The 14542-nt window shown below is 37.9% G+C and overlaps 1 protein-coding gene across 1 annotated transcript in view; it reads right to left on the reverse strand.

Moving 5' to 3' along the window:
- The window catches only part of TTN (titin), a 242029-nt gene that overhangs the window by 51436 nt on the left and 176051 nt on the right, over window positions 1-14542 (reverse strand). Inside the window, exons 216-238 of the mRNA XM_074911579.1 lie at window positions 13959-14273; window positions 13714-13862; window positions 12643-12793; window positions 12273-12554; window positions 11880-12182; window positions 11490-11792; window positions 11090-11371; window positions 10296-10595; window positions 9905-10207; window positions 9462-9770; window positions 9096-9377; window positions 8566-8865; window positions 8125-8418; window positions 5065-8031; window positions 4645-4965; window positions 4247-4531; window positions 3738-4037; window positions 3128-3430; window positions 1784-2059; window positions 1369-1668; window positions 976-1278; window positions 438-737; window positions 31-318 (exon numbers count right to left, since the gene is read on the reverse strand). Coding sequence (XP_074767680.1) covers window positions 31-318; window positions 438-737; window positions 976-1278; window positions 1369-1668; window positions 1784-2059; window positions 3128-3430; window positions 3738-4037; window positions 4247-4531; window positions 4645-4965; window positions 5065-8031; window positions 8125-8418; window positions 8566-8865; window positions 9096-9377; window positions 9462-9770; window positions 9905-10207; window positions 10296-10595; window positions 11090-11371; window positions 11490-11792; window positions 11880-12182; window positions 12273-12554; window positions 12643-12793; window positions 13714-13862; window positions 13959-14273 — 9216 coding nt within the window. The remainder of the gene's footprint in view (window positions 1-30; window positions 319-437; window positions 738-975; window positions 1279-1368; window positions 1669-1783; window positions 2060-3127; window positions 3431-3737; window positions 4038-4246; window positions 4532-4644; window positions 4966-5064; window positions 8032-8124; window positions 8419-8565; window positions 8866-9095; window positions 9378-9461; window positions 9771-9904; window positions 10208-10295; window positions 10596-11089; window positions 11372-11489; window positions 11793-11879; window positions 12183-12272; window positions 12555-12642; window positions 12794-13713; window positions 13863-13958; window positions 14274-14542) is intronic.

The raw sequence follows: 14542 nt of genomic DNA on the forward strand, positions 1-14542 counted from the left end.
TATAAAAAACACAGACAGTGTTTAGCTTACCAAGTACTTTAAGCTTAATGGTTGCTGACTTTGATCCACTTGCATTTTCAGCAGTAATAGTATAGTCTCCTGTTTGCTTCCTGTTAACACTGAACAACTCAACTGTAGCAAGATTTCTCTTAGTGGTAATCTTAACACCTTCAGAAGGCTTTAAAACTTCTCCTTCTTTCTTCCATTTGATTGTGGGCATTGGCTTGCCATATACATTTGCCTCCAAACGCACATTAGTTCCAGCTTTTACTGTAAGCTGTGATTGCATAGACAGATCCAACTCTATTCTGGGTGGAACTGAAAGGAAAGACCCTAAGAGTTAACCAATCTAGCAAGAGATAAACATCTCATTCTTCACATGAGTGTTAGTTCAATATGCACAGACCAGAATTTTCCAATGCTTTTACATTTCTTACCATTTTCTGGATGAATGGTCACTGGATCAGAAGGTTCTGAAGGTCGGCTAATGTTGACTGCTGTCTTGGCAATTGCTCTGAATTGGTACTGAGCATTTTCTTCCAAATCAGTAGCAGTGTACTCTTCTAGAGGTATTTGGTGTGGAGTTGTGTTGCACCGAACCCACTTATCACCAGGTAATTTGCAAGTTTCAACAAAGTAGCCAATAAGTTTGCTACCACCATCATGCTTTGGTCTTGTCCATACCAGTGATACGGTACTCCTAGTGACATCAATAACTTCAGGTTTTCCAGGGGGATCTAAGGCAAATAAGATCATGTTATAGTTTGGTTTGCCAAAAAGCTAACATACTAAAAAATGGCTTTAATAGTGCTAGATCCTGTCTGCAACATACCCACACAGTGCACTCTCAGTGCAATCACAGCAAACATGAAAATCTAAACTTAAGGGCAAACTGAAGATAACAGAGTTGCAGATATATTGAAAATTACCATAAAACCAGTAGTCTGTTGCAAAATATTGGTATGTTTGGCTTACCAACTGGTGCTCTTGCTGTGACAAACTCAGTTGGTTTACTAGGTTTACTTGCTCCAGCTCTGTTCAATGCATAAATTCTGAAAGTATACTCAAGACCTTCGATGAGCCCCACACAAGGGTATTCTGTGGAGCGCACAGCTGTGTCATTAGCTTTCACCCACAATAAACTGTTCCTTTCTTTGCGCTCAATGAGATAACCAGTGATTGGACTGCCTCCATCACTATCTGGTCTATCCCAGGCAACAAAAATGCAGTCCTTATTGACCTTGGTAATACGTGCATTCTTTGGTTCGCTAGGAACATCTAGAAAGAAATACAAAGAAGGATATCAATTACATGCTTTCTTACTAGGAGGACTAACAAGAGAAATGCTGCTATCAAAAACTGACATACCAAATGGGAATCTTGGAATCATCTTGCCAGAAGTAAGTGGCTCAGAAATCCCAAAACGATTTTCAGCACGAACACGGAACATATACTCTTCTCCAGGAATCAGTTTTCCAATTCTGCAGCTTGTCTTTGTGACAGAAGCTAAAGCTGTGACCCAGTCTCCTCGACTTACATCACATTTCTCAACTACATAGTTTGTAATGTTACTGCCACCATCTTCAAGAGGTATATGCCATGCAAGACTGCAAGCATCAGCATCTATTTCAGAAATATCAAATGGAGGCTGTGGTGGACCTGGTTTATCTGCACAAAAAAAGTATATTAAGAAAAAAGGGATGAGAGAAAATGTTAACTACTGGGATATACTGAAAGTAGTTTTGTATAAAACTGTGTTTAAAGATAATCAAATGGAACATACCCATGACTATCACTCTGATTTTCTGACTATCAGTACCAGAGCTATTTTCTGCAGTAAGAGTGTAAAAATCAGAATCTTTTCTAGTCACATCCTTAATGATAAGAACAGAAGACTTTTCTGCTTTATGCACAGCAAGACGACTTGATGTAAGTACATCTTGATCTCCTTTCAACCATTTACAGACTGGCTGAGGCTTCCCATATACATGAGCTTCAATTCTCAGTTTCTTTCCAGCTTTAATGTGAACGTGATCAGGCATCAGAATCTTAGGCGGAACTGAAAAAAAAAACCAAACACACACACATATATAAATTCAACTTCTGTGACATATTAATTTATTTTTTCTTATTTTTTCATGTGAAAGTTCTCCGCTTCTCTCTCAAGTGGAATCACCCGTAAGAATGACTTGATAATTTTCAATTTAGGTTCCACTTATGGACAACTAGAGATTCTGCAGGAGGCAATTAATGTTCCAGTCTTATTTTTACATTCTTGTACAAGTTATAAGAGACTATTTTTGAATTTGGATTGCCTTCTCAAATATTTATGTAGAGGCCTGTGCACTGTTAATGCATGACATATAATTCCTCTTTATATCTGGAACTTGTTGCTCACTTATTGCTGACTTTCTACAAGACAAACATGAAGGAGAGTAAAGAAAGACTGACGTTCTCACTGAAATAAATCAATTTCCACAGTCAAACTTTTTATACACTTGAACTATTCTTCAAGTAGAGCCTTTTCTCCTACTTCTTCATTTGCACAAAATCTTTCCAATTTCTTCCAAAAGGAACACGGCAGTATGATTTGTGTACTTCTTGCCATTGGCTAGTTTTCCTTCTCTTTTGCTCCTGTACTTCTCTCTTCCTCTTTCCATGTCACAAATGAAGATTCTTCTCATCTGCCCCTTACTCCTACATCTTCCTGTGCCTCAGGGACCCTAACACCTTTAATAGGCCAACCTGTCCTCCCTGATTTTTGCTTTCCATTCTCAACAAACTCTACATTATAAACAACTTGTTTTCTCTTATCTTCAAACAGCTCCCACTTTTGGCCCCATTTATCTGTCAACCTACCACTCAGACTCTTTTTCTCTTTCATTTTAAGTTCATTGAGTGTATTTATTATTTCTCCTTAGTTCCTATTTTATGGTTTCAATTGAAACCATATTTGCAGAGAACTTTAATATTTCTGAATTAATGGTCAAAATATTCAATACAGTTAACCATAATCTTTCATAAAGCATATGTCCTTCTTGCCTTCACTCAGAGAACTAGAATTCTTGCTCACTGCATTATTAAAGAAGAATGTAGCAACATAGGTAGTATTTAAATTGTTACTTACTGAGTTGTTCTTTAATTTCAAATACTCCTTCAGTTTCTCTTGGCAAACTTACTCCTACAGCATTTCTAGCTGCCACTCTAAACTTGTACTTCTTTCCCTCTTTCAGACCAGCTACTACAATGGAGAGATCTTTAACAACTGAATATTCTGTCCAGCGATCCGCTGGTTGGTCATCTTCTTTGTAGCTAACAATGTAGCCATCAACTTTAGAGCCTCCATCACGCAGTGGTGGCAGCCAGCCTAAGGTAGCACTATTCTTTGTAATTTCAGTAACTTCAAGTTTCCTTGGTGGATCAGGTTCACCTTTCAGGGGAAAAAAACAAAACACATTAAACATTGAATTTTCGAGATTTTCTGACTGCTGAATACTTGTTGAATTATCGGATGCTATCCATGCTAACTCAACAAGAAAAATATAGAAAAGAGCAAAATCTTTGCAAAGGTACTATATTCACAGATTGTATTACTTGAAAGAGAATGACAGAAATATTTATGTTTATCATTGACTCGTTCATAGAATTGTCCAATTTAGAAAGTCCAAGTTTCAAAAAATGCAAAATCTTATTAAAATAAGAGAAAAAACTTAAAATGTGCATAAAGGCATACTTACTTAGAGGATCTGTTGCTAGAACCGGTTTTGGTATGTCACTCGGAACACCAGACCCATATTCATTTACTGCTATTACTCTAAAGAAATATTCATTTCCAGGTACAAGGTTAGCTATTTGGAAACTAGTTTTCTTTAGTTCTGCAGTGACTGTTCCCCAAGTCTTCCTGTCAGCCTCACGTTTCTGCAGGATGTAATGAGTCACTGGGCTACCACCATCATTCTCTGGAGGTGCCCATGAAAGATGGCATGACATCTTGGTGACATCTGAAGCCTTGAAGTCCACCACAGGTCCAGGAGTATCTACAAAGAAATTTCAATTTATGCTAGTCTTTTCTTCTTTAATAAGTTAAAATTAAAAGGGGCTAACATCTTCCTAATACAAGGGGGGTTTGTATTAGCTGATGCAGTTGTGCACAAAAAGTGTAGCACCTGGGAGTCATAAAAATGCCTACAATGAACATTCAATATAGTTAAAAAAACTGTCTAGAGGTATTTCTCTCATTACTTACCCAGGACTCTGACGTTCACAAACACAGCTTTTTCTCCGGCTGCATTAACAAGTGTTAATGAATATTTGCCTGAGTCATCACGTGTTGAATTGGGAATGACACAGAAGGCCATAGTGTCAACTAGATCAACTTGTCCTTTCCTGATAACATTATCAATACCCATTCTCCTCCAGGTGACTTTTGGTGCTGGACGACCCCTAACAATGGCAAAAAGTCTAATAGGACATCCTGCCCTGACTGTGACTAACTTTCTCATGCTTGCATCCAACTCAATCTCAGGAGGTTCTGAAAGACAAAATTAAAGAAATTAAATGCAAAGTTTACCACATGGAATAATATAAAATCAGAGCAAATAAAGTCTGTATGTAAATACTCATAAAGAGGATGGGAAAACTCACCAAGTATTTCTTTGGGAGATACGGCTTCTTTCAGTTCAGCTGGTCGACCAAGGCCAACCTGGTTTTGGGCAGAAACTCTGAACTCATATAATTGGTTCTCATCCAGGCTGGTGGCTGTAAATTCTGTATGAATAAGTTGGGCAGCAACATTGCATCGTTTCCATCCTGCTTCAGGATCAGCACCCTCAACTTTTGGTCTAATTTCCACAACATATCCAATAATTGGAGCACCACCATCATACACTGGTTTTCCCCAGCCAAGAGTTATGGAACTCTTTGTGCTATCAACCACTCTCAAGTTTGTGGGAGGACCAGGTGGTTCTGAAACACAATAAAATTACAGACAAAAACATAGTTGTGCAATGTAGCAATAAGTTATATTAACATTAAAACAAAATACAGAATACAGTGGTACGATACCTATTGGGTCTTTTGCTACTACAGGTCTTGATGGCAAGCTTGGTTCTCCAAGTCCAACTTCATTTTCAGCACTGACGCGGAACTGATATTCATGACCAGGGATGAGATTAGTAACCTTCTTGCGTCTCTCTGGGATTGGAGTCTTAGTAACAGGAACCCATCTTAGTGATCGTTTCTCTTTCTTCTCTAAAATGTATCCTGTAATTGATTTGCCACCATCATATTCTGGCGGATTCCAAACTACAGTCATCTCTTCTTTGCTAACTCTTGTGACGTCTGGAGGGTCAGGGCGTCCAGGTCTATCGTATTTTGTTTTTGCAATAATTGGGTGTGTTTCTGTTGGTGGACCAGTGCCCATTTTATTCTCTGCACGAACTCTGAATATATATTCATTACCTTCAATGAGGCGTGTCACATTTGCATAGTTTGTTAGGACAGAGGAAGAGTATGTAGACCAAACCATACGCTTGCTTTCACATTTTTCCAGGATGTAGTTCTGTATTTCACAACCACCATCATCTTCTGGAGGGTCCCAAGTAACAGTACATCTATCACTTGAAATGTCAGTGACTTTTAAGTTTCTTACAGGGCCTGGTTTATCCAAGACAATAACAGTAGCATATGCTACAAAACTGCCAGCTGTGTTAGTTGCAGTGATCACATATTTCCCACCATCACTGCGCCTTGATTTTGTGAGAACAAACTTAGATGTGTCAGAAGTTGTTTCAATACTGACTCTTGGAGATCTGGTTAGATCTGTGGCATCTTTGTCTTTTGTCCATACAACTTCAGGCTGTGGTTTTCCTCTGACTCCAGCCTCAATTCTAATTGTGTCACCTGCCTTCACAGTCAGCACCCCACTTAACTTCAAGTCTAGCACTGGTTTCTGCAGATCTTCCTTCACAACAACTTCAGCTGTTCTTACCCAGTCACTTTCACCTGCCTCATTCTTGGTTTGAACTCGGAATTGGTAAATCTTATTTTCAACACATTTATCTACCATGTAGTGTGTTTCTTTAATGCTGCCTTTGTGAACCCTTTCCCATTCATCTGAATCTTTCAGTTTTCTCTCAACATGATAACTTAAATTGGGACTTCCACCATCATAATCTGGCCTTCTCCATTTCAGATACACAAATGTCTTTCCTTTCTCTGCAATGTGAAGATTTTCTGGCTCTCCAGGCTTGTCAATAGGATTAATGGCAAGGATGGGCGTCTTGGTCTCAATGCAAGGACCTGGACCTATTTTGTTTTCTGCACAAACTCTGAAGAAGTATTCACGGTTCTCTATAAGATTTGCCTTTACTAATCGTTTAGTGATATCAGAGGAGACAATTGACCATCCTCTCTGGTTTGGTTGACGGTACTCAACTATGTAATTTGTAATTTCAGAGCCACCATTATCCACTGGACTCTCCCAAGCGATCATACAAGAATCTTTTGTGACATAACTTATTTTCAGATTCTGACATGGTCCAGGTCTGTCAAGTACATTAACAACAGCAAAAGCTTGAGCATGTCCACAGCTGTTCTTCGCTGCTATTATATATTTGCCATGATCAGATCTTTTGGCTTCTTTCACTTGAAGTTCAATATTAGGTAGATCATGGACTATTTCAACACGCTTTTCTTGGACTAGTACTTTGCCATCTTTAGACCATGTAATGTCAGGATCTGGCCTGCCTTTTACTTTACCAGTAATACGGATTGTTTGGCCTACTCGGACAGTAATTAAGTCTCGACAGGTCACATCTAGGCTTACTTCTGGAGGAGAAAGAATATCCTTTGCAAGTACAGTTTCTGCCAGTTCTCTTGGTTCTCCCTCTCCCACAATGTTGACAGCTTTTATACGGAATTTATATTCATTTCCTTCTATTAACCCAGGTACTCTGAAAGCACACTGTCTGATGAGTTCATCCTTATTAATCCTATTCCACTGCGTAGTTCCAGTTTTCTGACATTCCACAATATATCCCAGAATTGGGCTGCCACCATCTTTGAGGGGCTTTGTCCACACAAGATCAGCTGTTTCTTTGGTTTTGTCTTTTAATTTTGGATTTATCGGTGGTCCAGGAGGAGTGATAGGACGTGATGCTTTTATTGGATCAGAGCTTGGAGATGGTTTGCTTAAGCCCACCATGTTTTCTGCAAAAACTCTGAATTCATATGTGTTGCCTTCAAAAAGACCAGTGACTCTGTATTTCATATCAAGTATTGGTGTCTTATTGACACGCACCCATTTACCAGATGCTTCCCGACGTTCAAGTATATAACCAGTTATTGGAGTTCCACCATCAGATTTTGGCAGAGTCCAAGACACTGTTGCAGCATTTTCTGTAATATCATAAACAGTTGGTTTACCAGGTGGGGATGGTGGATCAAACATATGTTTTGCAATTGTTGGTTCTGAATCAAGGGGTGCACCAATGCCTATTTTATTTTCTGCCCGAACGCGGAAAATATATTCACAGCCTTTCTGCAGTCGTGGAATCTTAATTTTTGTGTGACTTGTTCCAGAGCTAACCACCCCCCAAGTTTCTTTCTTTGATTGACGCTTCTCAACAATATAATTTATTATAGGACTCCCACCATCATCTTTAGGAGGACGCCAAGAAATAACCATATGTTCTGGTGTTACTTCAAGAATATTAATAGGACCAGTTGGTGGGCCAGGAACATCCAAAACTGTAAGATGTAGAGCAACAGTTTTGCTGCCAGCTGCATTAGATACTGTGAGTAGGTATTCTCCTGTATCTTTTCTTACGCAGTCTTTGATGGTAAGTACAGTTGAAAAATTGTCAGTATCAATCTTGTGTCTGCCATCTGATTTTATTTCAATGCCATCAGTAGCCCATTTTGCAGTGGGAACTGGCACACCTCTCATAATTGCAGGAAGTCTTACTGTGGTGCCAGCTTTAACAACAAGACCTTCAATTAACTTCACATCTAGTTCCACAGATGGAGGTACTGAAATGAGAGGAAAATAGAAATTACCTTTTCAGAGGAAATGTTTAAAGAAAGAGAGGAAGAATCAGTGAAACATGAAAAACTAAACATTACCTAGTTTTTCTTGACACTCTATGGGTATAGTTGTATCTGGAAGGCTAAGACCAACGATATTCTGAGCTTTCACACGGAATTTGTATATTTTTCCTTTTTGTAGGCCTGTAACAACACAGTCTAGCATAGGGACAGTCTGGAACTTTGTCCACTCATCTGCACCATCTTCTTGATATTCCACCAAATATCCAGTTATCTCAGCACCACCATCACGATCTGGTCGATTCCAAACAAGGGAAACTTCAGTCTTGTCAACATCTACATGATGCAGATTCTTTGGTGGCCCTGGAGGATCTTTTAAAATACAAAATCAAAATGGTTATTAGCATGACCAGTCTATGGTAGCAGTGTATCATGTTCACATTAGTACCAACAAGATAATCTCAAAAATTAACCAGAAAAACATATACAAAACAAATCATGTAACTGAAAAACACTTACGCAGTGGATCTACAGCTTTAATAGGCTTGAGTGTTTCCACATATGGACCTCTACCAAACTGATTCTCAGCTGCAACTCGGAAGAGATACTGAGTGCCTTCAATCAGATATTTAGCCATATGACTGCGTTTCTTGGAGGTTGATGAGATGGCTACCCACTGTGCAGAAGCTACATCTCTCCTTTCCACCACATAGTTGGTAATGACAGAGCCACCATCATCTTCTGGTTCCATCCAAGTGAGATAGCAAGAATCGCTTCTAACTTCACTGACTTGCAGATTTCTGGGTGGACCGGGCTTATCTAATATTGACAAAAACCGAATCTGTTAACTATTTGATAACCAAAGCATTTTTTACAAGACTTAGTAAATTTCAAGAGAAATGCATATATTTTGTGTAAACTTTAGTCCTTTTTCTACTGTGTATTTATTAGAACTCAGTTTAATGATATTTTCCAGACATTCCTTTATTACTTAATCTCTAACTATAGATTAAAACCATGCAGTATAAAAAGAAAATAAAAAATATTACCTAAGACCACAACTTTTACTGAAACAGTCTTTGAACCAGCTGGATTTTCAACTGTCAGAGAATAAATTCCACCATCTTCATGGACAGTGTTACGAATTTCAAGTTTACTGCCAACTCCTGTAACCTCAATATCAGCTTTGGGTGAAACCTCATGATCTTCTTTCTTCCAAGAAACTTTTGGGAATGGAACACCTTTAATAACAGCACTAAGTCTCAGGGTATCTCCAGCTTTTACATGCTGTTCTCGGGCCATATTAGCATCAAGTATCAGCTCAGGAGGTTCTGGAATTAAAATTATATATTTTTAGAAAAGGAGGGGAAAAAAATTTCTTCTTAGGTAAACTTCTCTGATTTTATTACACTTACCAAGTCTGTCCTTTACTTCCACTGGATCAGGAACATAGGCTGGTTCAGATTCACCTGCTGCATTCACTGCCTTGACCCTGAATTTATAGGTCAAACCCTCAGTAAGGCCAGTGACTTTGTATTTTGTTTCAGGACAAGAATCTGCTGTAAGATTGGCCTTTTTCCATTCTTCATCTCCAACTTTCTGATACTCAACAAGGTAGCCAATTATCTTGCCATTACCATCATGGCGTGGTGGTTGCCAAGATAAATCAACTGAATTTTTAGTTTTATCTACTGCTTCTGGATTAACAGGTGGACTTGGTTTTGCTGTTTAAAAAGCAAGAGAAGAAAGAAATGGGGAGGGGGGGTGGGGGGTGTGGAAAGAAACTATTAAAATTATTTTCTAACTGAAATGAAGAGTGTGTTAAAATTTAAATGAGAAATGAATTTTAATACTTTACCAATTGGGTCTCTGGCAAAAATTGGCTTTGATGGTGGACTAGGATCACCAACACCAATTTCATTTTCTGCTGAAACACGGAATTCATATTGACAGCCTTCAAGGAGGTCAGGTACTTTGAACTGAGTACTGGGGAAAATCGGGTCCTTGGTAACTTTGACCCATCTTGTAGCCATTGTTTCTTTCTTTTCTACAATATAATTTGTTATTGGCTTGCCTCCATCATATGGTTTGTTCCAAACCACTACTGCAGAGTTTTTGGTAACATCCTTAATGATTGGTTGCTCAGGTGCATCAGGAACACCTTGGGGGGGGGAAAGAAGAGTTTATGAACACTACAAACAAGAGTAAAGATTAAAGCATCAAAGTAAGATTGCAAATGAATAACATACGGAAACGGTCCTTGGCTTTCATCTCATCAGAGATGAGAGGATCACTTATGCCATAAAGATTTTCAGCATAAATTCGAATTTGATATTCTCTTCCTTCAAGCAGCTTAGGTATTTTGCATGTTGTCTTAACTGTGGCAGATGTAACTGGCATCCACAGGTCTCTGTGTGCATCCTTCTTCTCAATAATATAATTTGTAATTTCACTGCCTCCATCATCTAATGGAGGTTTCCACGAAACTACCATGTGATCTTTATGAACTTCATCAAATATAACTGGGCCTACTGGAGGTGATGGGCGATCTGTTTAAGAAGAAATAAAGCATACCCATGCTTTCATAAGAACTTCAGATAATGACATAGATTAAACAGTGTCAATGCATTAAATATATTATGAAATTAGAAACCTGGCATCACAATTTTAATAAGGAATAAAGACTTCAGGACTATTTCTCTTTAATATGTGTTTGACTCACTGCACTTAATTCCTTAATGCTTATAAGGTATTTGGTGACTGACATTTTCTACAGTGTCTCTAGATGTTTGTTGGGACAAAACTCTCTACAGTTTCTCTAAATGTACGTTGGGACATTAAATTATTCATGCTGAATAAACTAAGACAGAGTTAACTATGTACTCAAAATAAATAAATCGTATTTCAGTATAAATGAGAATGCAGTAAATCAAATTATTTTAATAAAGAACACATTTTAATATTTAAATTTTATAGAATTCAGTCAATTCTAATCACTACTAAGTATCACAGACAATAAATACTGTTGTTCAGTGAAACCTACCAACAACATTAACTTGACAAAATCCTTTTCTTGATCCTGTGCTGTTCTCCACAGTAACACAATATTTGCCTGAGTCTCCACGGACAGATTTTAGTATCCCCAAGCAAAGAGTTGTAGGAGTTGTCTTGATCTTTGTACGGTCATCTTCTTTCACAACAACATCATCCTTTAGCCAAGTAACCTTGGGTGCAGGCTTGCCTGAGTAACGTCCAGTCAGGCTGAAAGCTTCACCAACCCTAACAATAAGTTTGTCTCTAAAGTCAAGGTCAAGTGATGGAGGAGCTGAAAGAAGATATTAAAAAACACAATGCCCGCAAATGTCAGCAATATTAATAAGGAAAAGTAAGGAATCAGTAAATGTAATCACTGATTTAAAAATAAATACAAAAAACATACATACCAATTTCATCCTTGCATGTGATTGGTTTTGTGCAAAATGATGGCTTGCCTTGCCCCACAATATTGCAAGCGCTCACACGATACTCATAGGTGTCACCCTCTTTCAGGCCTTCTACAGTGTATCTCCTATCAAGCATTTTTTCCTTTGTAACTTTGTGGAATTTCTCTTTTCCAATCAGACGGCTCTCCAGTACGTACATGGTGATATCTGAGCCTCCATTATATTTTGGAGGGTTCCAAGTTAATGTAACAGAGTTCTTGGTAACTGCTTTTACTTCCAGGTCTTCTGGACGGTCAGGAACAGCTGTGAATAAACAAAAAAATACGGTAAATGCATTTTTCTGCATATTCCTCTCATATGATAGTAACCCAAACTTGAATATATACTTACTTATTGGGTCTCTAATAATAAGCTCTTTTGTTGTCTCTGTGAACGGACCCATGCCAATTATATTCTCAGCTGCAATTCGGAAGAAGTAGGCTTTCCCTTCAGTGAGTCCCTGAACAGTCGCATTCTGTCTTGTAACTGTGCAGCTTACTGGAGTCCAAGCTCTGTGGTCAGATTCACGCTTTTCAATTATATAGTTGGTAATAGGTGAACCACCATCATCTTCTGGAGTAAACCATGTCAATTTACAAGAGTCACTAGTTAGGTTCTCAGTAAGGAATGGCATACCAACCGGGCCTGGCACATCTGAAAGCAAAGAAGAAATGGAGTATTTAAGTGTACATGGTGAATGTTATGAAATTTTACTTGTTCACAAGGACTGAAGTTTGTATTTACCTAGCACATCAACAATAATATTCTTCTTCCGCTCACCACCGGCATTTTTAGCAAGAAGGGTATATATACCCTGATGGCTCCTCTTGCAATTCTTGATGACCAAAGATGAACTAATAGCTGTTTCTTCAATTTTAGCTTCTTCTGGCAAAGCTCGGTCATCCCTGCTCCAAGTCACTGTGGGAGCTGGTTTTCCTGAGACATATGCTATGATCCGAATTACTCCTCCAGCATGAACAACAATTCTGTCTCTGACGCTTGCATCCAAATTAATATCAGGAGGCACTGTGGGAGGAGAACAAAAAAATTCCATGATTTTTTTTTCCCACTTTGACTTAGAGGTATTAAAAATGTATATGTAAATGATAAATACCAATTCTGTCCTTCATTTCAATAATGTCTGTAACTTCTCCAGGCTCTCCAATGCCAGCAGCATTCACTGCTCTAACTCTAAATTTATAAAAACATCCTTCTTTTAATCCTGCCACAACGAACTTGGTTCCTCTAATTTCTTTATCTTTTACCTGGAAAAAAATAATATAACATCAAGGTATCGTCAATCTGTGATGATTGAAACAAATCTTAAATCAGATGTTATTTCACATTTACAACCATGAGACAATCTTAAGCATACACAGATCTAGCTCACACAAAATTCTTCAGAATCCGTGTAAAGAAATACAAGACAGGGAAATACAAGCTATTCTGAAGATTCACTTTTTTGATAATTTCAAAAGCAAGATAAATTACAGCAATTACAATGGTCTGTGGTCTCAGAAGAATTACATGTATTATTGGACAAATAGATTAATATAAGTGAGAGTAGCAAAACAAAGGAATTCTTTTTAAACCTAAATATGAAGCTTGTTTATCTGGAAACAGTGCAGAAAATTTAGGTACTACTTGAAATACACCCAAATGTTTATGGTGATAAGCCAAATAGCCAATAGTTAAACTTTCAATAGTCTATTACTGAAAAAAATAATTCAGTAATGAATTATTGAAAAAAGCAGGAAAATGTAGGGACATAGATTTGTAAATGATCTGGCACATTTGACACCAGTGAGACTTACTTTTATGCCAGTGCTAACTTGGTCTTTTCTTCTTTTTTTTTTTTTTTTTTTTTGGTTTTGTTTGTTTGTTTGTTTGTTTTTTCGGGTTTTTTAAATCACAAATTACCTACATATTTTCTCAGATCTTTAAACAGAAATTTTAAAGTTCTAAGTTTAGTAAACTGCAAAGTTAATGATGTTTTGGAGGTACAACTACTGACTTTTACATTTGGTCTTATATTTTAAACATATGAAGATAATGCAAAAATAAGAATCTTTAGGAACTAACTTGCATAGTGCAAATTTGTAAAAAAATGCATTTTCTGGAGCAATTTCTTTTGACAGACACACAAAGAGAAGAAATGCAGATTCTGTAATATTTTTCTACCTACCCGTTCCCATTCTTCCTTTCCTTCCTCTTTATACTCAACAATGTAGCCAGTGACCCTAGAACCACCATCCTTTAGTGGTGGTGTCCACTCCAAGTCTACAGAAGACTTTGTCCAATCAGTAACTTTTGGAATAGGAGGGCCAGGTGGGGCTGAAAAATATCATCATACCATCACAGCATAACAATATATTCTATATTCTTACTTGAATATTTTTAAATTAAAAAATAGGAATCTAAAATATTTACCAATAGGATCCCTAGCAATTGCTGGATCAGATGGCATGCTTGGTGGACCAACACCAGCTGCATTGATAGCTGAAACACGGAACTGATATTCAGAGCCTTCAATCAGACCTGTAACTTTGTATGAAACCCCCAGTGTCATAGGTTTAATAGGATCACGGTTAACCCTGGTCCATCTCTTTCCAGTAGTCTCTTTGCGCTCCAACCAGTAACCAGTAATAGGAGAGCCACCATCATGTTCCGGTTCTTCCCAGTTTACAGTCATTGAGTCACGTGTTATACTGCTAACTGTTGGCTTGTCACATGGTCCAGGAACAGCTGGGGGAAAAATTCACACATAGTTTGTAAAAAAAAAAAAATGCTAAAGAAAGATTGAGATAGCTAGAGTGCAAAACAGATCTATGCACTGACATGGTCACAGCTGCGTTATTTAGTTACCTGTCTGTATGAGACTCCTTCCCTCATTCACCTTCCCATGCCTATTCAGGTGCATACACTTTCATGAAATATAAAATATCTTTCCTTCATAAAACAATTGTCACAAATGAATTTTTCTTGCCTTCCTGGATCAGTATCTCATTTCAGTT

This window comes from Athene noctua, chromosome 7 (genome assembly GCF_965140245.1).
Source record: "Athene noctua chromosome 7, bAthNoc1.hap1.1, whole genome shotgun sequence".
In the NCBI taxonomy this organism is placed as follows: domain Eukaryota; kingdom Metazoa; phylum Chordata; class Aves; order Strigiformes; family Strigidae; genus Athene; species Athene noctua.